Source organism: Toxoplasma gondii, chromosome VIII (genome assembly GCF_000006565.2).
Source record: "Toxoplasma gondii ME49 chromosome VIII, whole genome shotgun sequence".
Taxonomy (NCBI): Eukaryota; Apicomplexa; class Conoidasida; order Eucoccidiorida; family Sarcocystidae; genus Toxoplasma; species Toxoplasma gondii.
Window position 1 is genome coordinate 1,643,243 of NC_031476.1, and position 26,134 is coordinate 1,669,376.

The 26,134-nt window shown below is 49.1% G+C and overlaps 4 protein-coding genes across 4 annotated transcripts; 2 read left to right on the top strand and 2 right to left on the bottom strand.

Moving 5' to 3' along the window:
• Nucleotides 1-2,778: 2,778 nt before the first annotated feature.
• TGME49_231920 (oxidoreductase, short chain dehydrogenase/reductase family protein) lies at nt 2,779-6,252 on the bottom strand (the record flags this gene model as incomplete). Its single annotated transcript, XM_002368022.1, has 7 exons — nt 6,162-6,252; nt 5,742-5,931; nt 5,292-5,365; nt 4,437-4,523; nt 3,630-3,976; nt 3,148-3,243; nt 2,779-2,873 (listed from the first exon to the last, which is right to left on the bottom strand). Exons 1-7 carry the CDS (start codon nt 6,182-6,184, stop codon nt 2,779-2,781), a joined length of 912 nt encoding a protein of 303 aa, XP_002368063.1. The 5' UTR covers nt 6,185-6,252.
• A 2,838-nt stretch (nt 6,253-9,090) lies between these two features.
• On the bottom strand, nt 9,091-14,952 carry TGME49_231930 (hypothetical protein; the record flags this gene model as incomplete). Its single annotated transcript, XM_018780307.1, has 7 exons — nt 9,091-9,152; nt 9,668-9,790; nt 10,301-10,390; nt 10,841-10,912; nt 11,161-11,975; nt 12,985-14,021; nt 14,737-14,952. 7 exons carry the CDS (start codon nt 14,950-14,952, stop codon nt 9,091-9,093), a joined length of 2,415 nt encoding a protein of 804 aa, XP_018636835.1.
• A 1,517-nt stretch (nt 14,953-16,469) lies between these two features.
• Nucleotides 16,470-21,276, top strand: TGME49_231940 (ThiF family protein). The gene is made up of 8 exons (XM_018780308.1): nt 16,470-17,034; nt 17,647-17,851; nt 18,336-18,612; nt 19,321-19,409; nt 20,013-20,115; nt 20,575-20,615; nt 20,735-20,883; nt 20,999-21,276. Exons 1-8 carry the CDS (start codon nt 16,931-16,933, stop codon nt 21,045-21,047), a joined length of 1,017 nt encoding a protein of 338 aa, XP_018636834.1. The 5' UTR covers nt 16,470-16,930; the 3' UTR covers nt 21,048-21,276.
• Nucleotides 21,277-23,217: 1,941 nt separating this feature from the next.
• Nucleotides 23,218-26,021, top strand: TGME49_231950 (hypothetical protein). The gene is made up of 3 exons (XM_002368025.1): nt 23,218-24,562; nt 25,165-25,371; nt 25,694-26,021. Exons 1-3 carry the CDS (start codon nt 23,774-23,776, stop codon nt 25,841-25,843), a joined length of 1,146 nt encoding a protein of 381 aa, XP_002368066.1. The 5' UTR covers nt 23,218-23,773; the 3' UTR covers nt 25,844-26,021.
• The last annotated feature ends 113 nt before the right edge of the window (nt 26,022-26,134 follow it).

Genomic DNA, 26,134 nt, shown 5'->3' on the forward strand with positions numbered 1-26,134 from the left:
CCCAGAGGCAACTCCTGATGAGAGCAGTACCGGAAGAACGGGTCGATAACTGTCAGGGATTTGACCAGAACAAGTTAGAGAAGCATTGTTTTCCTTCTGTCGCTACCGAGCGTTGGTTCGCTGAAACAGAACGCGCGGGGTAACAAAGCTGAAGCAAGTCGATTTCCGTGGCTATGCGTAAAGATGAAACTTCTGGGTCTTGAATCAGCATGCCTTCCCGAAGAGACTTGTATTCGTTCGAATCGAAGAAATGCATAAAATGCAGACAAGGATCACGCATGCCCCTGTTTTTTTCACTGCTTGGTGATTTTAGGCTGCTACTCGCGCCGGCTTGCGGCGATTAATGAGACCCTCGCAAGTTCGTTTTTCTTACGTGATCCTCGATGTCCACCGATTAAGACTGTCTGCTGATCAAGGAAGTTGATTCGTTTCCCATGTATGTCTTCCTCTATAGTTTGGACGCCTCCCTTCTAGATGAAAATTCATCCTCCCTGAAAGAAACTTTTTTCTCATCGCTCCTACTATTGTCGCCCTCATACGGGCCCCGCACTTAGACGTTTTGACAAGAAACCGAAGACCTCCATGCGACCTGTTGCCCTGAATTTCCTTCTCGTTTCGCGTTTATTCCCAACCAACGAATCTGGACAGCTCTTTTGTTTGCACCGCGGCACTTTCCGTAGATGCTTCCCCCTCACGCTTTCAGTTGTGCACGATTCTGCATTTTTTCCTCGCACCAATCAGAAACATCACCGTTTTAACTTGCTTTCGGCCACTGAGAAAGATGGCAGCAGCAAAGGCCATCCAAACCCCTGTTACCGATGAAGAGCACTTTAAATCTATCGTCTACAACTCAGAAGACCCCAGACTGTTTGTGGTTGACGTGTTTACCGCTGCATGGGGCCCCTGCCATATTTTGCTCCCTACACTCTCAAATTTGGTTCCGCTGATCGATGACTTCGAGGAAAGGTGTCAGCTCCTTACCGTCGACTCAGCACTGGTTCCTGAGTTAAGCAAGTATCACGGTACATCCCAGCCAAAGTTCTTGTTCTACAAGGATGGAACAATAGTGAAAGAGATAACTGGGGCCGACGCTCCTGCAATCACGAAAGCGATATTTGCATTGATTCCAGAGGATTCCAGGCCGTCGTAGAGTGCCAGGACAAACTGAAGTAGGTCCTTCCGACGCTGAGGTTGGCGGATTTGGCGGGTTCGCATGTTTACGCCTGTGTACCACTCAAGGATGTAACCCGTATCATACCTCAAGTTCAAAGGCTCTCTACCTAGTCAGACGTGCCTCAAGAATGACAAAAACGATGGATGCGCAGAGCCAAGCTGAATGACATGGAAGTTCGCGGTGCGAAGTCGTCGCGTAGGGCTGACCGTCTAATCGACGCCTGCGTGAGCTGCCTGCCAAGATTCACTGTCTGATTGAAAACAGCTGACACTCCCGGGGTGTTTGATGACACGACTCATCCAATGTCGTAATTGTCCACATATTTTTTTTTCTCGATAAGGTCCACAAGAAACGATAGATGCCGTAACGGAAAAGAGGGGACAGAACGGACAAGTGCGACCGTTGATTCGCCAGACGATTTCCACTTCACTTTTTTAGCGTTCGTTCACTCTCCATGTCTCGTGGAGTTTGTGCAGACACAAGTCGAGGTAAGGCTGCTGACTACAGGCACACGCACCCGAGTCCTTGGCTAAATAAAACTGTCCTTTTGGGTGTCTCTCATGAGCATGGTTTGGTCACGAATCAGGAAACTTACACACGCTACTGGATCAGTGCGCCGCCGTTGAAACGTACGTATCAGGTCATGCAGCGATATGCAGCAATTCGTTCGTGAACGTGTCTTCACGTCGAGCTCCTTCCCTTCTTCCACTCTCAGTGATTCCTCGCCTGTCACGTCACGGCAAAAGGTTGCGATAGGCCACTCTGAAAAAAACAGTCCTTGTCATTTCGCGCGTTATAATGTCTTTTGCACTTCTGCTGTATCTTCGTTTGAAGGAATGGTTTGTCTGCCTATTTTCGATCGTTCCACTTTTCTGTCTTCTGAAAGAGTCCATAGCGTAGCAGTGGCGAGGCCTTACGAGCGTTGCGGGCTTCTCTGCTGATTTATCTCTTGAAACGTATGAAACGAAAAACGTTTCCGACTGTTGTGCTGTCGCGTTTGGTTGATAAGTAAACCCAGTTGTCGATGAGTAGCATGCCAAAAACGTGTGTAGTTTCTGATAATCAGTTAGTCAGCCCGTGGCGCGGGAGTCGGAAACGAGCTGACACCCAAACCACATCCATGATACATAAAAGGAAACATTTTTGTGAAGAAACGCAAATGCGCACACACACCCAGCGGTGCACGGCTTCCTTTCCGTGTATTCATTTCGAAATGGGTCCACGCAGGCTACCGTGCAAAACGCCCTACTACGAAAAGTTCCTTATCGTGAACACATTGCCTCAGGTGCTCACAGACAAAATCACGGAGCCATGTGGTGATGCTGCGAGTGCAGGAGCCGCTTTAGAAAATACCAGAGACGATTACATCCGAAAGCATGGTCCGTGGGTTTGAGAATGAAACACATAAACACAACCTTGCACGTGGTTCACATAAACACACTTCCCGGAGACTCGAAAAAGCCTTTCGACACGTCAGTGGACACTGCAGATGTGGGTTTTGGTTCAGAAGCTGAGACTGCGATGGACACTGCGCCATAGGTTTTCCCCTTGTGGTGAAAACAGCTCCCGGAACTTTATTCAGAGACACCTGCATATGTCCTGCTTTAAAGGGATTTGATAACATCGAAAACGTCGACATGTTCGGCCGATTCAAAGGTGTCGGCTGCCACAACCTTCCACATCAAACTCGCGCTATGGCCTAAGAAAGAAACAAAAAACAAAAAACAGTCATCACTGATTCGTTCACTAATTATTCTGACGCGCTCAAGCAAAGCACTCGAAGTGATTACACCGCGCGTGTATACTCTCATCTCGTCAAGCACGGTACCTTCTTGCCATCGTCATGTACTGTGTTCCGCAGAGAAAAACTTGGTGGTGCTTAAGGGGGGGGAAGAGAGAGGTAGATTTCGTCCTCCATGTCTCAGGTATACGCGACCATTGATTTTAGAAGAAAGGTATACTCCCCATCTCACTTGTCTCGACGTTGAATGACAGATTCGACGCCGCAGCGCGCACGTTTGCGTCTTCGCATTCTCGAACTTCCTTCATCATGTCAGTAGCCAATTGTCCTGCGCAGAGGGTGCCCCAGGGCCGCCATTTCAGACTTCCGGGAGTGTATGGAAAACGAAAACAACGAACGTAGTCGCCTCCGAGCAGCACATGCTTCTCTAGATACGCGTGGACCAACCTAGCACCACGAGGGCATCTCGAAGACCACATGCCATTTTGCAGGTAACAGAATACGGATTGTAAAAGCCGAAACAGTGTACTAGCTTTGGTAGGTGCTGGGAGTAGGCGACACTGAGGCTTAACAATCTAATAGAGAAGTTCGCATTTCGTACCATCCAGAAAAGTCTGAAATGTACACCCTGTAGTTGCTTCCTCTCACCCTCGCGCCCTTCGACACACTACAAAACTGTGCAGTGGAATGCGTGTGCACGTTTGCCTTCCGTACCTGGAGCCCAGCTGAGCGTTTTCAAGTCACAGTTTTGCATTTCTTTACATTCCTTCATTTCCGCCGCTACCACACGCATGAGCATGTCCCTCGCGGCCTTGACGGAGGAGTAGACCGGGAGAGAGGGGAACGGTTGAAGGCCTGCAAGGGACGAGATCTGAAGAATGCGAACGACGCCTGGCCTGCTTGAGCTGCTAGAAACAGTCTCTAAAAGACGATGAAGAAAACGTGCGTTCAAAATGGAAAACGAGGTGAAGTTGAGGTTGACCGACCGGCGAATGTCCTTGCTCGTCGCATTCTGCAAGTAACACGTGGGCTGCACCCACCCTGAATTGTGAATCAAATATCTGAGTCAAGACAGAAGAGAACAGACATGCCCCGGATGAATCTGCGAAAACAACACATGCATACAGTAACAATGCAAACGTTGAGGTACTCCTGTGTATAGAGAGAGACAAACGTTGTGCTTTATAAGTGGTAAACAGCTAAATGTCGTCGGTATACATATGTGTCCACATATATACACGTAGACATACATCTGTATATATATATATATATATATATATGAAGCCAAGTGCGTGTCCAATTCGAGTGACGGGTACAGTCGCCCTCGGGCAGCAACACCTCTCGTGAAACTTTCCTGCTTTTCGACATAGAACACACTGCGTTTGGTGGCATGCAGATGCAGAGACAGAATAACATGTCTGTAAACTCGCACACACACATAATTCGAGTATGTACGTGCTTACGGGTACATGCATCTTAGAGAAATACACACACGCAGTAGGGAAGCGAAAATTGACGTACACTGCATCGAAATCTGCGAAGGATTCTGAGGCGAAGACAGCGTCAACGCGCTTCTCGAATGCGTCGTCCACGACGCTTACATCAAGTCTGTAAGAACCAGCGAAATCGAGCTCAAAAAGCACCGCTTGTCTCTTTTCCTGTCTCGACAGCTCTCCCAGAGTACCATAAAGAGCAAGAATCTTGAAGCAGAGAAAATCAATACACACAGTTCAGCAGAAGAGATGCCGGCGTGTCGTTGCCTGGTGTCTGGGGCGGCAAACTCTGGTTGCATCCTGGATCGAAAAAGCGACTGCGAAGGCATTTCTGACTGATAGCACCTTTTGTTCGCCGATCCTGAGACCGTCTCTACAAAGAAGGTGCCAACTCGCCACTGCATTTCATGCGAATTCAGAAACGAGAAATCTGCCGGTACACACTTCTTGGCATCTAGGCATCTATCCTCAACCCTCAACCCTCAAACCACCGCAGTGACGAATGTCACGCAAACCGCCGAAATAATCGTGACAAACAAAGCAACATCTGAAATAGCACGAATGAGATTCTTCTCGCTCTCGCGTCAAACCATCTCTCGCTCACGTGAAACAGTTTTGCACGACGCCCTTTCGACATACACAGTTCTTGGGGCAACAATTCTCGAGCCCCCCAGAAGTTACCATATCCTCCGTATAGAGCCTGCATAAATCTAGGAGAAATATGTATTAGTACTTCCCTGTGGATGGGGAATGGATGTACTAAATAGTGATCTGAATGCATGAAACTGCCGAGGTTTGAATCACCTACGGGAATACATGCAAGACGATTTTGTATGAGGTCTCTCCGAAAGGACGAAAGTGTAACGCGTGCGACGACATTTACTTGTGGATGGAGTAATTAGCTGTTTCCAACTCTTTCTTCACCGCCTCTCCAGTCTCTTGCATGAGATTTTCATCCTGAGAGGGAAAAGAAAAAGACCAGCACCGCTTCCCATTGACCGCGCGGAAGGTTCGCCCTGACATCAGCCCAGGACGCTCTCCCCCCTTTTCTCAAACGTCCCTCTTTTCCATTTCTGTTCACACAGAAGAAGATAAACGACTTCCCCTATAGAGACCCATATGCTTAAATCAAGACTGCTGCCCCTCCCAGATACAATCATCATTTTAGTATTCGAGGTATTTCCTGAGGAGACAGCTACACATAATTCCAAACTTTTGCACAACCTTCAAGAAAAATGTTTTAGTTCTAGCATTTGTGATTTTCTCTATAGAGACATATACACCTAGATTTCCTTTAAGAGACGAGATTTCATCTGGGCACTTGAGAACGCACTCTGCCGATGAGTACGAATTTGAGTTCTGCGTGATCTCGGACTTGTCGCCATTTCTTTGCCGCCTCGATGGCTACAGAACGCCCGAAGCCTTTCGATGCCCCAATTAGAAGCACGAGAGCTTTTGAAGGAAACAAGTTGCTTATTTCTCTTGTACTTCTCTTCACAGAAGTGTCTGCCATTTTCGAAAACCTGAGAAGACAGAGAAAGAACTCCAAAAACCGATGTGGAAGAGCAGCTTAACTGCGCATCCCCTCTTATACCCAAGATATATATAAATGCGGAAATATATATATATATATATATATGGAGATTGGTTTGCGCTGGATCTCTGCCATGTCATTTTTTGTCTAGGCACTTAATGCCCGTGTGTCGAACCAAGCAGACGGGATCCACGATTCCACGGGAGCTTGTACACTTACGTTTTTGCACAGTACAGGTCCATTTAGGTTTCACGTGACCGGCGATTGGACGTGGAACGAACAGATGCTCGACAGTCAACCCTCGATTGTTGATATTTCCAAGTTTTTCCTCGCATGTTCTCAAGCTCGAGACGCGCCTTCGTTCCAAAAGGGGCGTGGCGTGTCTCCTGTCTTTGCGAAAGTCCACCGCATCTATTCCCAGCGAAAGTTCAAAACAGAGCCGTTCGAAGAGCTGGACGAAAGAACAAAGCGGGGGTTTTCTAAAACTCGTAAAGAGAAAACCTTTTGCGGAAGAGGGAGGAATAGAAGAGAAGAAGTATGTCCGTGTGTGTTTCTCTATTCTACCGACAGTGGGGCTAGAAACGGTGTGTCAGTGCAGTTTGACGCCTGTGCGCGGCATCAGTGTCGGAGAATGACTTCTTCCTCCGTTTTTTACCGGAGAAAAGGGACTGAGAAACTCGTGATGGGCCAATGTTTCGTGTACTCAAAATCAAAAAAGAGTTCTCTTTGTCTCATGTGCCTGAAACCGGGTTCCTGCGGCCGGTATTGACATTGAGTTGGAGACACCGAAGAGGCCTTCCACAAAAAGCACGCATTTCCAAAAATTAGCACTTGATTCCATCGAGCCCTGTCTGTCGAGAGGTTTTCATTCCGGAAACTTCAGATTTCTGCAATTTTCGCAGGGCTCCATTCGACACAGAAAAGTAGATAGGGAATTTCGTCTCTACCGTGTCGTTAACAGTTGCACGGAACGTAGCAAACCTCGAACCTTCATTGTCGGTGTTACCGTAGGATTCTTTCATCAGAATCCTCCAGCGTGTAAATGTATTTCAGAATTGTCATTCACGATATATATATGCGTTTTGTTTGCAGTTAAGGAACCAGGAAAGCAGCTTACACGTTCCATGAGGTCATGACAGGCCATTCACGGTCGGGTGCGCTTTCTCGTCAGAGTTCTTTTATCCTTTAAGAATCGATCCTCTGTGTCTCTGTCTACAAACATGTGCCAGCGGTGTTTGTCTTAATGCCAAGAGTAAGGCTTCTTTCCTGAGTAGCTGGACTCGTTTGGAGAGGCTTTTGGCAGTGTTAGTAATCGGCTAGACAGACATGCGCGTATGCCGCAGATGCTACACAGGGCCTCAGATAAGAATTCGATTTGTTGACAGCAGGCCACTTAAACAGTGAACAGAAAGAAAGGAGTACAATATATATATATATATATATATATATGGGTATACGTGTGCATGTCGAAGCAGGGTTGCTTATCCGAGTTTGAATGCATGCGTTTTTCTGGGTACATTGTTAGATATTCTATCCGGATTTCCGTGGCGAACTGCCTTCTGAGTAGAATCGGCGATAGTGCTGGAACAATGCCAAAGGAAACGAGAAGCCGGAAGACTGGCAACGAACCCCTCGAGACGCAGGAGGCGGAATGCTTAACAAAGGGGATTGAAGTTACGAAAAAAAAGGAGGACAGCACGAACAAACTGATGCCGCGCCCCCGGAGTTCACCTCTCAGTTGCAGCTATACATCAGATATGCGCCTAACAAAACTACAAAGCTCGATAGGCAAAAGAAGATACCTCCACTCATAGTTGCAAACGTCACCGTGTAACGACAGGTAAATGTGCATCAAAATCTGCGCCGACGGCTTTAACCACACAGCTGGCATTTGAATCTCTCTGCATTCCTGTGCCCCGATAAATCCCCAAAGCTGGATCTCTGCAACCACAGATACCCCATGGCGACACATAAATCTGTGAAGGGAAAGTGCTTAAACACAGAATCCGAAAGTAGCACCGAAACGCCGACAATAACGCTTCGAGGTTTGTTATGTCGCTTGCCAAAGATGCGCCGACAATAACGAAATCAGAAACCTCCCATCTCCGATGTTTCAGCCTCTCCATGCTATTTTCTAGCCGTGTGCGCAAGAACCAAAAACAAAAGAAGTCCCACCCGTAGGACATACTCTTCAAAAAAAGCTTGAAAATAATTGTCTCGGATAATGCATAATTCTTAGAGATAGTTCCTCAAACCCTCGACTTTTAGAAAAACAACCGCCCTCGTCTACCAGAGAACCGCGCGTTGCCTTTTCTGTCAGAATCGCAGCCTCTCAGAACACAACAGAAGGCAACTCCCCGTCGCCCTATATTCCGTATCCCACAGCGAAACTTGGGTAGTGCGGCCTGAGCGTCTGGAAGGCGTGTAGGTTGTGCAGAGGGCCCCAGAAGAAAAGGAAAGAAGAGGACCTCTACGAAAGGCCACGAAAAAAAGGAATCTTCGAGAATCTCTATTCTCTTTGTGCTCCCTGCTGTTTCATTTTTCCTGCTTCCCACCTGCGCCCAAACGCCCAGTTCAATCGAATGTCATGCCTCCGCGCTACGATCTCCGACTCAAAAAAAACCTACCAGTCTCTCTTGATCTCTGCTAGGTGCATATATATATATATATATATACACGTATATTTAACTATATATATATACATATGCGGATATGTGTATGGTTCAGGACGCACATAAAGCGTCTCTCTTGCGTTTCGCTACCGAGCAACTTCCGCCTAGAGCGGCACACTCATCATTTAATTAGCTCTCTCCTCTCCCCCTGGAGAACTGATTTCTGAAGCGACAGCAGCAGACGAACATCGTGTGTGGCTGCCTCCCGCTCTGTACTCTCACTCGGCCAAACCCCACATTCCTACTCTCACTCCTCGGAGAAGGAAAGACATGCAAGGAGGCATCGAAGAAAGAGGCATGGAGGCGACACGGAAGGAGACAAGGAGCCCTTGGTACTTTAGTGCCACGCACGCTCACCCAATTCGTCTCAGGTGGAGTCGTCTCTCTAAAGAAAGCAGAGGAAGCGAAAGAGAACATCGAGACTCTTTTCTCTCCTTGTTTTCTTCGGGGCTTTCAGACGTCAACTCTCCCCGCCACTACTCGTTCTGCAGAGAGAATCCTGCTGCAGGCCGCTGTCGGAGGAAACCTGTCAACCAGCCTGAAAGCAAATGAACCAGTACGCTAAAAAACACCCACATTCTCGTCGGTAATAAGTGTACCAGGAAAGATATGGTGGCAACGTGAAGCACCCTGACAAAAACAAATTTGACATAGATGTAGATACATAGACAGATAGAAAAAAATTGATATAGATAAATAGACAGAAATCAATCATATACAGATAGGTATGAAGATATCTGAAAACATACCCAGAGGTAGAGGTAGGTAGATAGACGAATAGACATACACAGGGAAACAAACAGAAATAGATAACTCTCGACAGATAGAGATGGATGGAGCTAAGTGGAAAGAGACAGACGCACGAATTAATATAGAGAGGCACAGACAGGTAAGTAGACAGATACATGTTTCGAGACACACATAGACTCGACAGACGGATGTAGTTAGTTAGATCGATCAACAGATGGAGAGAAGAGTCGCCATGGACACATTTACCCCCAGTGGATTGAAACAGGTGCATTGACTTTCGTCTCGCGAATTCTCCAGACGCACCAGAGACGATGGAGAAGAAGTAGGGAACTGCAATGTCCAAGAAAGCCGCAGTCTTCTGACCCCAAAATGACGAAGCTGCGCCGAGAAGAAACGCTAGAGGAAAGCCCACAGCCCAGGTGACGCCTGCAAACCGCGAGCCGCAAAAGAAACAAAGGGTGTCAAAAGCGAGTTGGAGTGTTTCTACTTTAGTTTCCGGATATACTAGTGTTTGCTTATCGAGAAAATGAAAGGGTAACTCCCAGAAGAGAGCCGGAGTCCCTCGACTCAGAGCGGGATCGTGGAACCTCTTTCCTCTCGACCGCTGAGAGAGCAACTTTTGCAAAAACAACGAAGAGTAAAAAGGATTCGAGAATTTTCCAGGGAAACGTTTGTTCATCTCTCTTACTCTTAAACAAATACACTTGCAAAAAGACTCTAGAATTTATGAAAGAGGTACTTCCTCGGAAGAACTGAGTGTGTGTGGTGTGTATGTGCGACAGAAGAAGAAGCCACTGCTATTTAAACGCGGCACTTGCGACCGAGTTCTCTCTTCTCGTCACCGCAGCTTGACTGCGCAGGAGTCCGAGGCGAGGAAAGACAGGGTCTACAAGATACGTGCTACATCTTCAGGTAGGCAGAGTCAACGAGGCTCACCTAAAAGAGCAAGAGCTTCATGCAGCTCAACGCGCAGCCTCTGAGGCTCCTTCACAATGCAGTCCGGAGAGCAAACGAGGAGGCGATCTTCTGAAGAGAGACCCGAAAATCAGACAACAGATCACAAGTCGCATCCATGTTCTCTTCACTTCATTTTGCCTTTTCACCTGTCAACCTTCCTGACACTCCTTACAGCACCTGCCAACCTCTCTCCTTGTCCAGCCATACCTGTCTGTTTGTGTCTACCTCTCTGTTGTTTCTCTCTGTCTCTCTGTTTTTTCTTTCTTGCCTTGTCGTCTATCTGTCGATCTCTTCGTCTATCTCTGCTTTGTACCAATCTATATTGGTGGTTCGGAAGTCGTGTGTCCCTGTCTCTCTCTCTCTCTTCGTCCGTGTCGATCTCCCTTCGTCTTGGTCAAATTGTCTCTGTTTTGATCTCTGTGTCTGCCTCTGTCTATATCGTTGTCGTGCTGTCTCTGTCCCCCCTTGTCGCGCTGTCTCTGTCCATCTTGTGTTTCCGGGGCTTCACTGCGTTCTTACGCTCGCTCATGAAGGCTTTCGGCTCCATCCCGTAGCGTTCGATGCGGTTCTCGATGTCTTCTTCTGTGTCCACTGAGAACAAGAAAATTCACCGGAACGCTCTGGTTGCCGAAGCACCTTCTGCACACTGGGGGCAGAGACTCGCCACCAGACCCATCCCGTCGTGCTCACGCACCGACTATTATTGTCTTCTTTCGCTCTTTTCGTAGGACAAAAGCCGTGCAGCGTTCCGTGTGTTTTCTGTTCCCAGATTCCAAATGAAAATATCATTTTTGCACGTTTTTTCCTCAAGAAGAAGAGCCACTTAAAGTACCACTTACAGAGGTAATCCATGGCGCCTTGTAGGTCCTCAAAGACAACGCGTCCGACAGGTTCGGTGAGGTCGACGTCCTCTACTTCTGCAGAGGAGAAGAGCGACGACGGGTCCCGCTGGACAGAAAACCAGCGTCTGTCCGCGTCGTCGTCTCGCGGGAGATCTTGTTGCTGCAGAATGAGGAGATGCACAAGTTCTTCCTGGGAAGGCGTCTCTCGGCCTTCTCGCGTCGCGTGGCTGCTGGGTAAAACGCCTCCAAACTCGCGGCCGTCGCCCTCCCGACTCTCGGCATGCACATCTGGCAAGTTACCGCTGACTTCCCGTGCTTCTTCTTCTCTCGCGCCTTCTTCCCTTGTTTCCTCTTCTTTCTTTTGACTTCCCTGACTCGCCAGACGAGGCTCCTCCGAGTCGCCTCGTTCGTGGCTGTCGAATGGCGACGAAGGCCCGCTCGGCTGCCGCGGCGGCACCGGGGCGCGCGAGGCCTGCAACTTGGCCAGTTGGGTGAGAGGCACGAGGACCGAGCTGCTGCGCTCCGTGCTGTACTTCCAGCAGCAGGGGCATTTCACTAAACGATACGGACACCGGTGCTCATGGACTCGCAGCTGGAGAGCGTTTCGCGACGGAGGCTCAGAAGAGGCAGTTGAGGCGGGGGCGACCGCGGAGGCAAACAGAGAAGAGGGCGCGGCAATAGCCGAAACGGGGAGAGAAGAGGTGGCGACCAAGGGAGCGACGGAGCCCTCGACTTTGGCGACGAATTCGCATCCGAATGGAAAGAATCGACAGCGGCGATATGCACACGAAGAGCGGCGGTGCGCGTCGTATCTGAGGCAAACCATGCAGACCAGAGGCCGGAAAAACACTGCAGCAGACGACGAAGACAGAAAGCGCAGAAACAAAGGAGCGACGGGAAGAAGAGGGTAAAGAGGAACACGGAGACGCCGCGTCAAACGAAACAGAACAGGCAAAAGACGAACGAGAGGAAAACGAAAACGGAGAAGACGAGTGAGAGGAAACTGACAGAAAGATGACGAACGGGAGGAAGAACATGGAGAGGGAAAACGGATACGAGGCAAGTTCGCGTTGTGACTAGGAACGTGCATTTGTTTGAGTGCATGGGAAGCAACAGGCCTTCGCAGAAGGCTAAATCGAGAGAGGCCGAAAAGGTTTAAGATCCACCTGCGAAGCGAACCACGGCTAGTCGAACCGGAGCGACAAACGCCTCCAAGGGGGCGGCTACAGCCGAGACCAGATGCCGTGTAAAGACACGCTTCAGACCGCAGTCGATCAACAGCAAAACGCTCTCCAGAGAGCAAGAACTCCAAGACGGAAACACAGAGGCGGACCGACCCCCTGGCGACGCGTCCGAATCACAGGAAGTGGAGCGTTTCTCTGACACGAATAGAAATCGAGTGGCCTTTCAAAGATGCAAGGCATGTAACTTGCAAGAAGTTGCTGAAACCTTCACAACGCACGTTGAAGCAGGTCACCCTGACCCGAAATGTGATAGAAGAGGACCAGAGTAACCTCGAAATAAAACAGACCACTCAGAAAGGAGAAGAGACTCGGCGGAGAAGACAGACGGCGAGAAGAAGACAGCATGGAAGCAGCAACAGTCGAAGGAAATAGAGCGGCTAAGAAGTAGAGAGATTCCATACAAAAAAACGCCAGCACAAAGAACGCACAGGTCCCCCCATGCAGGGTGAGGGCCGCAGTGTCCGTAGATGTGAGATGTTCTGGAAAGCGTAAACATATTGCTTTTCCTGCAATCTCTTCTGTATGTTCTTGTGAACCAGCTAAAAGCAATACAAAAATTGGCAACAGAAAGACTGACCTGTGCATCGCCACAACTTCTCCACATAGGTCGCAGCGCAGAAGCAGTCGCCAGTACAGGGTCGACGTGACACTGACAGCAGAGGCGAAAGACGACCCAAGAGCAGAAGAAGAAAATGAAGAAGAAACTTCACTTTTGCGTCCGTCTCGTGCAGCGAGGACGCGTTCGTAATAGGAATCACACATTCGTATGATTTGCTCTTCGCGGCTTTCTAAACCCGGTGGTTCTGTCTCTGAGGCCCTGTCTCCATTGCCCTGTCCCCGTGTCTCCTCTGTCTTCTTCGCCAGCTCCCGGCGCCTCTCTTCCTCCAAAAGCTTCTGAACTCGAGCAATCATCGCGTTTTCATCTGTTCCGTCGCCTCCGAACGCCGCACTCTGTGGATCCTCTCTCTCTCCTCCTTCGCCTTGCGTGCCAGCCAACCTCGCTGTCGCTGCTCTCGCTGCTCTCGCTTCTCGGGGGACTTCCTCTTCTCCGGCTTCGAGTTCGTCAGATGACAGAACTGCGCTAATGACTGCGGCTGCAGCGGACACCCCGTCCTTCACATCTCCTGCTGCATTGACAGCCGCGTCTGTCCCTCCAGCGAGAGTCGCCGTGACCGTCGCAGCGGCCGCAGCCGACACAGCCGCCGCAGCTGCAGCCGCAGTCGTCGCGGCCGCGGGGTTCGTCCCCAGACTTCCCTGCCGAGGCGGTTGAGCACAAACAGCAGCCGTGGCGGTCGGAGGCGGTCCGACATCCGCGGCACCGGCTAACGGCGGAGCCGAGCGATCGGAAGGCCGGCGAGAGGGAGAGGCGAGAGAAGAAGAGGGATCAGGAGCAGACAAAGAAGAGGGGGGCTGAGAAGATGAAGAAGACTGCTCCTCGCGAGAGGTTGCCTCAGAGCGACCGTTCGAAGCGTCAGGAGACCGCATGCATTCCAGGTCGCTGGCTTTCATCGCTCTGTTGCAAACGGGACATTTCTGTCGCCACTGGAGAGATCCGACGAAGCAGCCGCCGCATGCGACGTGCTGGCACGGACCGCAGACTGGGCGGCAGAGAACCTGACAAAAGAGAAACGCGAGAAGACCTCACACATCCTACAGCAAGTCAGGTGAAGGCGAGGGGAAAACGGAGCGAACAAGGGAACGAAAGAGTGGGGGAGTACGGAAAAGAGAGAAACAGCTACGATGCGAAGCGAGGTCGCGAAGATCCAGCCCTCGAAGGAAGGCGAAAGAACAGCGAGGACAACGGCGAAGATCGCGTGTGCAGACAGGATAGAGATGAGCAGCTTGTCAGAAACACGAAGCGTATATATCCGTTGACCAGCAAAGGTGAGCGAGAAAATTCAGGACGGAAAAGCAGGTAAAACCTGACTCACATTTAAACGCGCTGAAAAACCTGTTCAGCGAGACAGCTAATGCAGGCTGACACGCTTCCCACCGCAAGCTTACAGAAATACATACAGCATATACGAAAGTACGCATCCACATCCATTTCGAGGCAAAACTGTGTACCTCTATAAAAACGGGTCTAGGCATGAAGCTCTATGCAGATTTAGACGTGTCTGCACGGGTGTTAATTCCTACAACGACACAAGTGTGACAGAGGGAGGATACGGAAGACAGACTACGTTTCTTCGGACCTGAGGAGAGGGAAACATCTAAATAGGCCTCTTGCATGTGTAGGAATAGAATCAGACAACCACGTGTATCGATCATAAAGAGAAGATCTCTAGTTTATGGACTCTATTACGAATTCTTTACAGGCAGCGCGCACCTGCAGGCAAATGGGGCAAGTGCTCCAGTCGACGACTTCCTTTCCAGCGAGAACTGCGCTGGCGCCGAGAGGTGATGTGAGAGAAGGCAGAGAGGCAGAAGCAGCGAAGGGGGAGAGGAAAGAAAAGATGTAGAAAGGCGGCAGAGACAGTCGCTCGGGAGAAGCGTCCGTCGAAGAAGAGAAAGTGGAACGCGGCGAAGAAGCGCCGAAATCCATGTTGGTTGAGAAGAAATCCACGTGGGCAGAGAACTCCCTTGCAGCGGAGAAAAGGAGAGAAGCCTCGACGGCGAGAGACAGAGCGACACTCCCACGGCGACGGCACTCTTCACTCTAGGCCCTGTACTACTGTACTGATCACTTTAAAAGCCGAAATATTCTCTTCGTACAAGTGATCGGCGATCCAGAACTGCCGTAGAAAAACGAGCACATGCACCAAGAGAGAGCCTCTTCCGCGATATACAGATATGCACACATATGCAGTGGACATGCGAACGCAGACGTGCGAAGATACAGATAAATGCAGATATAAATGCGATATAAATACAACATATATAGAGAAAGATGTATATGCAAAGAGAGATACAGATGTGCCTTCGGTTCGACGGTTGGGCGTAGTCAAGGAGCTCAGATCAGGAAAGACTTCTTGGACTTGCTCTGAATTGTAAACAACAAAAAAGAATTTTCGTGAACGCAGTTCCACGCTTGCGAGTTCCTGATATGTGAGTCAAGAAGAAATCAGGCGCACCGACTGATAAACAGAAGGAACGACCTGGAGGGGTGCTGGCGGTTTGGAAAAAACGGATTTTCTGTGAGAGAGAATCGTCGGAAAGACGAAAGGAGAGGCCGGGAGCAAAAGGAGGCTCTGTGGTCACTTTGGAACGGCGAAGAAACATACCGGGAAGGGCTGGCCTCAGTCCGACAAGTACGTTTCCTAAAGGACGCAGAAACAGAAGCAGACTCTCCGAGTCAGGCCGGAGAGGAAGTGTTTACGGGAGAAAAATGTGGACTTGTTCGGTCAAAAACGGAAGGAAACGCGTGGCAGATGCTGCTTTTTTCGGTGGCTGCTGTCCAGCTATTTTTCCAGAGGCGATGGGCCGCGAAATTCCAAGATTCATCTGGTCACACTGCGCGTTGGCAAAAGTCCATTCCGGTCACATCCGCGAAGAATTTCGGGTGTATGTACAAAGGAGTTCTCGGACTTTGGCGGGCGTCTTCTCGGTGGAAAACCGGCATGGCAGCCGTCGGAACGGTCACAAAAAGGTCGCCGGCGGTTTTTTTTGAGCAAGAAGAGACACCCAGTGTCGTTTCAGTCGGTCGGCATCTTCGGCAAAAAAAGAAAAGTCAAGATGAAAAAGCGTTTTTACGAAAAGGAGGGTCCGCGAGACTGGGCTTGGCAAAAAGCGCGATTTTCGCCGCCATGCATGTGTGTGTGTCGAACTCTGACCGGGACACGGGGAAGAACGCCGACGTGTTCGCTTTTGCGAATGCACGTCCTTTCCCTCTTGGTTTGCCTTTCCCTCTGAATCTTTCAGGAGTTTTTCCCAGAAAAGTCAGTCTTTCCCTGTCGCTCGCCGCGGGCCGAGCAGCAGGCTTCTCAGCGACCGCAAGTCTTCCTCGCTGCACCGATGCTTCTGTTGATTTGCATGTGTCTCGGATCATCTCTCTTCGTCGTCATAGCTGTCGGTCATTCATAAAATAGGCATGCGTCGCTTTTTTGCAACTGCATGCGTCAACAGGTGTATAGGTGTAGGCGGGATGAAGCACGCAAGACAACTTCACAGATATCTAGGAAGAGTGTGTAAATTTATCTACGACAGGTAGAGGTGTACGTAAATAGAGAGGCAGAAAGTGTGTAGACGCAGATTTGTTGATGTGACTCTCTTGTTTTTCCAAGCTGGCTAGACACCTTCTCCGTCTCCCAGTGGCCTGTGTAGAGATTTTCCGGTCTAGTCTCCAAGCTGCTGTCTGGCAGGTGCCGAAGAAGCTGGTCTTCTCTGCATGTCTTCGTTTTCTTACACGCGAACTTCTCTCGCGCCTCGACGTTCCTGCTGGGTGTTCGTGCTCCTCTCTCCTCTGTCTCCTGGCCCTTCCTCTCGGTCTTTTACTCCTATCTCTTTCTGCTCGCCTTCTTTTCTGTTTTCTCTTATTTTCCTTTCGTCTGTTGTTCCCTTTCTTTCCTCTCGCTTCCTCGAAAATGGATTCCTCTTCTGGAACACCCGGCGTGCGGCGGAAAATCCCCGAGATGAGCGCCGTTGTCCGCGATGACAATCCTTACTCGAGGCTCATGGCTCTACAAAGGTAAGGAAACCATCCGCGCCTCTCTCTTTTCTCGGTAGTCTTTTCCCGTCTGTCACCCTTTCTCACGCCTTCTCTCCTCTCTCCTCTCTCTCATCTTATATTTCAGTTCTTCCCTTTCCATCTTTTCTCTCGCTGTCTGTACTCTCTGCTACCTTTCTTCTTGGTCTCCACTTCCTCTCGGTCATCTTTTCTCTCGTGGTCTCTGCTCCGCTTCTGCCAATCTTTCTCCGTGGATGTTTCTTTCCTCTTTTTCACACAGGAAAGCCTCTTTTCTCTGTCACGTCTTTCTCGAGAGCCGAGAGAAGGACCCCAGATACCTCTTATTCTCCTCGTCGCACTAATACGTGTTGCTCAGTGGGTTCTATGTCTGCAAGACGTATCATCTTGTCTGCTTTGCTAACGCAAAGGAACTTAGATCCGGTAGACAAAGTCCTTCAAAATCTAAACTAGCAGTCCAGCCGCCAGTATGATCTCAAAGCATCACAGAAGCACTGGGCCCTCTCATCTTCTTGTGCACAAGAAAATGCCCCTCTCCTCTTTCTCGGCCTCTACACAGGAACTCTGCTCTCTGTTTTCACTTCCACGAAAGGTCTCTTTTTCTCTTTTTTTCAGAATGGGGGTGGTTGATAACTACCGAGCAATCAGACACAAGTGCGTTCTGGTCGTCGGCGTCGGTGGCGTAGGCAGCGTGGCGAGCGACATGCTTGCTCGCTGCGGTGTCGGAAAATTAATTCTGTTCGACTACGACAAAGTGGAGCTTGCAAATATGAATCGCCTTTTTTTCACTCCCAAACAGTGTGGCCAAAGCAAAGTCGAGGTACACCGGGAAGAAAAGAAGTCGCGCACTTTCACCTCTCTACACGTCCTTGTTTATACGCATACGTGAATGTATGCATGCGTTAAGTATACCTATATATATATATACATGTATATAAATATATATATATATATATGAGTGTAAGTGCGGGTGCAGGAGGAATGCGTGTCAGTATTTGTCTTTCCCAGTAAGTATGTGTTCCTGTGTAGGTGAGATGAGCCAGTGAAGCGCGTCTGAATCTGAATTTCTCGCCAGCTTGCAGTACTTCTCGCGTTGAAAGAGAGATTCGCCACCACGCGTTCATGTGTGAACACGAGTGTCGAACCTGCAAGCATATCTGTGTTGTTTGTCTCCTGCTTTTTCCGTGTGGATCTCAGTGTGTTTCCACGTCGTGCTTCTCCCATTTCGCTAGAATGGAGTGTGAAGCTGATCTCTAGTGTCTCTGGTAGCTGCTTTGGATGTATGTACACCTGATCTCGTCCAGGCTGCGCGAGCGACGCTGTTGGAGATCAATCCCGACGTGACTATCGAGGCACACAACTGCAACATTTGCTCTGAATTCGACCTTTTCTTTGACCGGATCGTGAACGGCGGCCTTCCGCTGGCTTCGCTCTCGGAGACAGCAGGCTCGAGGGGGAGACACCCGCCTGTCTCTCCTTCTCTCGAGCAAAAAGAGGGGAAGTGTCCAGTCGACTTGGTTCTCAGCTGCGTCGACAATTTCGCAGCAAGAATCACCATCAGTCAGGCCTGTAATGAGGCAGGTGAGCAGGGAAGCCATTTCACTCAGTGCTCGCGACGTGACGGATGGCGTACCTGTAAAGTATAAATAAACCGTCATCACATCCATGTAGACAGACAGACTCCAGCTGCAGCGATTTACCCCCCGGCACCGATCACGTGTGAGCGTAGAAGTCGCAGCCCTCTACAGCTGCAGGGGCTGCTGCGTTGAAGGAGCGGCCGTTTCACAGGAAAGGGGTCTTTAGGCGGGAAGTTTTTGCGTCGAACAACGGGTGCTCGAATCACGCGGAAGTTGTCAGCTGGCGTCAAAATGAACAGCCGAGATGAAGCCGCGGAACTCTGTTGCCAAGCAGGCTTGTGCTCGACGAAGAGGTGTCAGCCGGACGCGAATATGCTGGATTTAGTAATGTCTGTTTATACCAATTCACATCCAAGACTTTTCGGTTTTTTCTGTTTCTTTCTATTAACTCTCTGAGTCGTCGAACCTCTTGGATGTTGACAGGGTCAGTCTCAGCAGTCCGGCAGTTCTCACAGCCATCGACGTGTATCGTGCCTGAACGGCCTTCTCCAGCTGCGGTGTTGAAAGACACTCCATCCACAGTCGGAGCTGTGTTACTACCTGTGTTGTCAACGCGTCTCACCGGAGAGGGACGAACGTCGCATAACAGATAAGCGTCACACTCTGTGCTTTTTAGCATGGTCACCCATTCTCCAACTCTCCATCTCTGCAGGCGTGCTTTGGATGAACAGCGGCGTAAGCGAGAGCGCGACAAGCGGTCAAATCCAGACCTGCATCCCTGGGCTCCTCGCATGCTTCCAGGTGCGGCAACGGGGAAGAAGAAAGAAGACACTTCGGGGAAAAATTACCATGGAATTGTTCTTTTAGCTCTGGAGTTCTCGCCTGTCGTCTGAGCGTCGCGTAAACGTCCAGGCCGAGAGATGCCAGCTTTGGAGCTTGCGTGGGCGATTCAGAGGCGAAGAAGCCTCTCTCTCTCTTCCAGGTGGAAGCTGCTTTCCTCTCCCGGTTTCCACACCTTGAATCAGTAGTCTGTTCAGTTACTCGAAAGATCTTCAGGAATCTCTGTAGCTCCAATTTTGTGGTACAGATACCCTTCTATGTCCCTGTATACACAGACGAACATATCGCTCTTCGCTATGTCCATTCAAATGTAGATATATATATATATATATATATATAAATATCTGTGTAGGTGTATGCATGTTGTGTAATGGTGCCTCCAATGTCCTTGTGTACACATGAGCATATCGATCTCCGCTACCTCCCTACATACGTGTATGTAAATATATATATATATATATATACGTATATATATGTACATATATATGTAGGTAAATAGGCGCGTGTGTGTTTATTAGTGTTGGTAGGTTATCTGGTCAAGGATTGTGCACTTTCCCTCTTCAGTGTGCTCCTCCCTACGTCGTGGCAACGAGTGGAGATGAAAAGGCGATCAGGCGCGAGGGCGTTTGTGCAGCTTCTCTCCCAACAACAATGGGCATTGTTGCAGGTGAGGGAACGCTTTTCTTTGGATTATGTGATCTTAGAGTTGAAATTCTCGTTTAGATATTGAAGCTCTTTGTCAACCGGGTATTAGGGCCGGCGTTCTGTTTCGGGACTGATGAGCTAGCCATAGAGAAACAGCCACTCAAAAAAACATCTCAAACGCAGAAAAAGAGAAAACAAACACCGGGCGCTGGGCTCTACGCGACTGTCCAATACAGGCCGTTAACTTCAAGTATTCTCAACAGATATATATATATATGTATATGTGTTGTATATAGGTATTATGCATACGCATCCATATTTACATATATATATATATATATATATGGATGTGCTTATGGATAGACGTCGTGTGCAATGGTTACCTGTATATGTGTGAAACCACGTGGGGTTGGTGGAAGCTAAGAGCAGGCAAACGCAAATGTTTATGTGTCTTCTTTTGTATCTTGTCGTCTCTCGACAGAGGCGATATCTCTCTGTCTTTCCTCTGCAGAGTTTTCAAGCGTGAGTTTCGTCCACATAAAACACATAGGGCAGGGCAGCAGATTTCCAGTGAATGTGCCGGCGAAAGACCTTTTACCATGTGCAGTTTCCTCGCGTGATCGACGTTTCTTTCTCCACAGGTCTTCTCGTCCAGAACGCTCTCAAGTATCTTCTCTGTTTCGGGCAAACGACTCCGTTTCTCGCATACAATTCACTCGATGACTTTTTCCCCTCTTTCACAATGCAGCCAAATCCTCAGTGCGCTGATGCATGGTGCAGAAAAAGACAGGTAATTTCCACTGCCCATACAGCCGGCCTCCACCCTCATACTCTCAAGATCACAGACACATACTTATAGATATATATGCATATATGGGACGTGTCTTGTGTCTAACATATTCAAGTATTTGTGCCTACAGGTTATCTGGATCTCTGTGTGCCGCAGCGAAGTAAGGGGAAGCTGTGGGAGAGCTGTTTACAATCGTGAACGTTCTCATTCAGTATGTGAGATTTTAATTGTAATTCCTGTGGCTTTTTTAAGCGTATCTCCATTTTGTCGAACCCGAGTGGAGCGCGATCCACGTTACCTTCTGTCTCTCACTTTTTTTGTTGGGTCGCAAGGTGCGCGAGGGATAGCAGGTCGGTTAATGTGAAGAGTGCGAATCCTCGGACTGTGTCAGCGCCTCCGTGTCGACTCATTCCAAAGACTCGGGCGGTGGTGGTCTTGACTGTGTGTGAATTTGTATGTGTTTTTCGTTTTTAGGCAGAGGTGGCAGAGAAGGCTATTCCCCTTTCGTCTTATTTTTTGACCTCCAAGGAGGAACAGAAGGAACTAGAAAGCGAGTCGGCTGTTGTCCACGAAGACAATCCGTTCGGGATTTCCCTAACTGACGAAGGCACCAATTCTACACTGGAGCCTCCGTCTTCCGCCTCTTCCTCGTCAGCTGCAAAAGAAATTTCTCAGGAGCAAACAGAGAAGTCTCTAGACGACGGCCTGAGCATTGACCACCTGATGGCACAGATGAAACGTCTGCAAAGTTAACTGGTTTTGTGGAAATTTAACTTTCTTTCGGGGAAAGGAGTGTTTCGAAACCATACTAACGCAACAGAACTTGGATACGGTAACAGAGATTTGAGAAAGAAAACTACTCATCAAGTGCTGAGGTTTGTTCATCTGTATCAACGATAGTGGATGTGGTAGGTTATTTCACAACGGTTATGCTCTACGCTTTTTTTCGAATCGAATAGCTTTTTCGTTTCGCACGCTCTCGTCTTGCAGATAGGTGCAAAAAGCGTTCTCAGTGGAGGAAAACCACCGTATTCCTGTTGTGTCGTCGAACGCACACAACACCTGCCCTCCTGCAGTCTCGTGGATTAAAATTCACAAAAGTACGAGAGGTGGGCGTAGCATGCAACATGTAAATGCGTAACACCTCAAAGGCCTGAAGCACAAACCGTTTTAGAGTGCGGGTCGCTTTTTTTGCCGTCGCAAGTACACTGAGTTGGCAACTGTAGCAATGATGTGTCGGATATCCAACCTCTCTGCAGTCCCAGCGAGAGCGCACTTAAACTATACAAGGGTCGAGTATTCTTCTTAAGGAGCAGGTGTAAAAAGCGTTCGTCGTGTTATTAAACAGGTTCCAGGCCACCAGTGTACATCACTAGATGCTGCGAGTAGCAGAGTAGGGTACGGGCTACACAATCCCTGGCCAGTGCAGCAACACTTAGTCGGCGGCTGGATTTCTCGACGATCCAAAGGGAGGACGATTCGTGGTAGGAAATTATCGTCATGCGTGCAAGTTGGTACGCAAACAGCAAAATGGAACGGAGGCGGCGCGCGAAAATTAACTTTTTGAGCGCTGCTTTCTTTTTTCTGCACGTCTGGTTTACCGTTTTTTGCTTTTGAAGCGTACAGGAAGTTATCTTTTTCCAGTTTCTTGTCGATCGTCACTCTAGCCGAAGCAAACGGAAACGTTGTGTTTTCTTAGGAGCGTGTTTTCTCCGATAAAACGGATTCAAACACTCGTAGGTCGGAGTTGCTTAGTACCAAGAAGCATCACATATTACCCTGGCTGTTGTAATCATACGTAGTGTTCACTTGGTTCCACTTCACTAATTTTTCCACCTCAACTATGATTTGCTTACACAGGATAACTTGGATCAGGCAAACACAGACGTTCAAGATCCAAACCAACGGGCCAACTCGGGGGTCTGTTACGTCAGAAGAAACGGTGAGCGTTTTGTCAGCACGAGCTTTGTTCCTCTCGAACAGATCCCAGTAAATTTTTGACTTCAGAGAAATCGATTGCTATCAGCAGCAATATCTGTTGAAAATAACGGCATCACCTTAGTCAGTGTTCGTTCAGGAGGAGAAAACTGGGTATACAACCACCTTATTCTGTCCCCCTCCACAATCTGACGACGAAAGGAAAAGCCTGTCTTCTGTCGAAGACCGTCTGTATCGGAACTCTTCGCTGATTGATATAAGCCTAAAATCTACCCAGACAAGTACCCTCTGATGAGGCAAAAAAATGCGTTGCTGTACCTCATTTCGATGCGCTCAACGTGCACTCAGGACCGGCTGATTGCAGCCGGATGGCGTCTCCCCGGCTAAGACACGAACAGTCACTTAAAAACATGCGTAGAGAACCCAGAACGAAATTACCAGTTACTGTTTCGGGATCGAGGAGAAAATGTAGGCCCTCAACTTTCTTTGGTGTTTACTTCCCTCGCGGAATTGGCCTGCGCCCACCCCGCCAGGGAACGTCGTGTGCTCCCGTGGCGTCCCTGAGGAGTGATAGAATTTTAATTTTCGGTTTACCCGGTTTTCTTTCGAGGAAACTGTTCGGTCTGTCTGGTCCCTGGTTTAGTTCCACCTTTTTTTCTGTTTTGCCTGTAGATGCTTGCTTGTTGAAGCAAAAGATCTCCAACAGTCCTGGTGTCTTGCCCGGTGACCCCGTAGGGTTGTCTAAAACGTGGAGCGTTTCCTAAAACAAAAAACACTTTGCCAATCATTCTTCTGTTGGATTTGTTTTACCTGGGAGTGCCGTGTGTCACTCCGTTGTGTGTCGGTGGGTTTCTATGCCGTAGCGTCTCAAGGTACCTCACCGCCAGCTACACTGCTCCAAAAAGTCTGAAGTCAGTTAACTCATCGCATTTGAAAGAGAAAAGAAGCAACGATGTCATCTACAGAAGAGCAGGTACAGGAAGGGAGTAGCGTTGGCGTTACAAGAAGAAACGAAGACAATCGACGCGAGAATCTGGAAAAACGCCACTCTACCAGCCCAGCTTCCCTGGCTTGCCAAGGAGAAGCAGCTCTTTCTGAGCACTGTCTCGACTTTCTGGAGGCGCAAAAACAGGCAGAGCTGACTGACTTGTTAGACAAATTGGGGATTTTGCACACTAGCGCAACAAGTGTAAGTTCGGCCGACGTCCGCCAAGGCGATGGAGCAGAATTTGAAGTGTTCAGTTCTTTAACTTCTGGGAGTAGAGAAGTGGGCGGCTTCCACCAGAACGAGGCAGAAGGTGTCAATCAAGCGGACACTGCAAAAGAGAAACCCTGGGGTAGGACAAACAACAGCATGACACCGTATGCGCTGCGAACGAGTTCTACGGAAGAGATTTCTGATGTGTCGGTGTCGCCGGTTTTCGCTGGCGAGCAAGATGAAAGTCGCGTTTCCTCCGTTTTACCCACTTCCGGAAGCCCGTTGCCGGAAAAAAACATGCAGATGCCGAGCAACGAGGAAATTTTGCAAGAAGACGACAGCCACTACCCAGGATGTGTGTGCGATTTCAGCCGCCCAATGATAGATGCAACGGCAGCAGAGGTTGTCAGCGACGGGTTTCTCTCTCGTATCAAAGCAGTCGTGTATGGTATAGTCGAGGGGTCGGCTGTAAGCACAAATCCCATTTCCTCCTCGTTTTTACACAGAGAGGAAGCCGACAGCTCGAAATGGGCAAAAAGTAAAGTGAGTCTGGATACAGGGAAGTGACAGGCGAAGCGGCAGATGCTCGCGGGAGTCAATAAGACTCGAGTCCTCAATTTAAGAATAAAACGGTAGTTCCTTGGGGCTGGAGTCAGCATGATTCATCGATTTGTTCAGTCACTGGTTTTGCCATGAACTACTGTGTCTCGACTTCGTATCGACTGTGTTGCTGCAATACACATATTATCATCACATAAAAGAGTTGTTCCTAGCAGCTAGATCGTGTCGCTCGATGAACACCTGGCAAGCAAATAACATGCCAGAAGTGGGTGTAGGGGTGGGAGGAGAAATGGCGGGAGCGAGTGCTTGAGGTGCGACAGTGACAGGAGAATTCAACGAACTAGCGGGTAGGCGGGAGAAAGTCGTGAAAAAAGTTGTACAGAAGTCTTAGGGGGACTCAGCGGCATGGGGGAAAACGTTCTGCCTCTTATGATGCTGAGCGTACAAGGCGAGAGAGCGGCCTCGGATTCCACAACGGGTGGCTCCAGCACCCTGGTGGACACTCGAAAAACGTGCAGAACACCGCCCACTCGATCAACTGTAGATAGCTCCATGTGGTGCCGTCCTGTAATGCTTTCCTTCAGGGCATGGAAGGAGCGTTTGTGAAAGAATACAGAGGCGGCATGAGTCCTGCGGTGGGGGATGAGGAACAGTCGTCCATGTTGCCTCAGAAGATAATGAACAGTAGAGACGGAACACGCCTCACGCTCCTTAGGCGGGATCGGAAAAACGTCAGGTCGAAGATTTCACCGTCAGAACGAGGCGTTTCGTTCCCTGCTACATATTTCCAGGTAAGCGGGGCGCAAGCCAAGGACGAAAATGTAGAAGCAAGACAGTTTAGACCTCAGGAAAAGAAAAACAGAAGGGATCGTGGGGACTGGAATGAGGGTCTACGGTTTGGAGAGTTGAAGTGAAGGAAAAGACGGGAAACGAGTGCAGCCAGTACCCAGCACAGATACACGCAAGCCTGGCGGTAGCAAAATACGGCCATTTGCGAACTGTACTTGCACACTCCTCTCCGCTTCGGCGGGCTGTGCAGCAAAGGTTCTGCTCATTCTTCTGATTCCCCTGCGCAGCCCCCTTGATTATGTTCCTGTTACTTTCCTTGTGCAGCACCGCGGTCGCACGAGGAAGATTCGGCAAAACGTGCTTGCAGACAGTTTATTCTTTCCCTGTGGGATGAGTTTCTCCCAGTTGCGCATTGAAAGCTGTGAAAGTGCATTTTCGTATGAAGTAGAAGAGAGTCAAATACCCAAACTGTAAACCTGCTGATCTAATTCTGCTGAACAGCAGCTACTAATATATTCGGAAGAGTGTTGTTGGGCAATCGAGACTCTGTCGTAGCTGTTCTGTGTGAAGACGAGAGAGAACGGTGCAACGTTTGTGTGTTTGTGTGTAGCAGAGAAAAATTCGAGTGCCCCTGCAAAGAACATGTGGAGCTACACGCCTGTGCTTCAAAGGACTAACCACACACACCTTCCGTTGAATGTCGATTCGGCCTCGGTATCGCGCAGCAGTCAGAGAACTAGCAAGATAAATTCACACTGCTGTCAC

Bases quoted from the DNA above. Each gene is read 5' to 3' on its own strand.
- TGME49_231940 (XM_018780308.1), top strand. From the start codon at position 16,931: ATGGATTCCTCTTCTGGAACACCCGGCGTGCGGCGGAAAATCCCCGAG. The intron at 17,035-17,646 runs GTAAGGAAACCA...TCTTTTTTTCAG, and splicing joins AGGCTCATGGCTCTACAAAG to AATGGGGGTGGTTGATAACT. The intron at 19,410-20,012 runs GTGCGGCAACGG...TTCCCTCTTCAG, and splicing joins GGCTCCTCGCATGCTTCCAG to TGTGCTCCTCCCTACGTCGT.
- TGME49_231950 (XM_002368025.1), top strand. From the start codon at position 23,774: ATGTCATCTACAGAAGAGCAGGTACAGGAAGGGAGTAGCGTTGGCGTT. The intron at 24,563-25,164 runs GTGAGTCTGGAT...GCTTTCCTTCAG, and splicing joins CGAAATGGGCAAAAAGTAAA to GGCATGGAAGGAGCGTTTGT. The intron at 25,372-25,693 runs GTAAGCGGGGCG...TTCCTTGTGCAG, and splicing joins TCCCTGCTACATATTTCCAG to CACCGCGGTCGCACGAGGAA.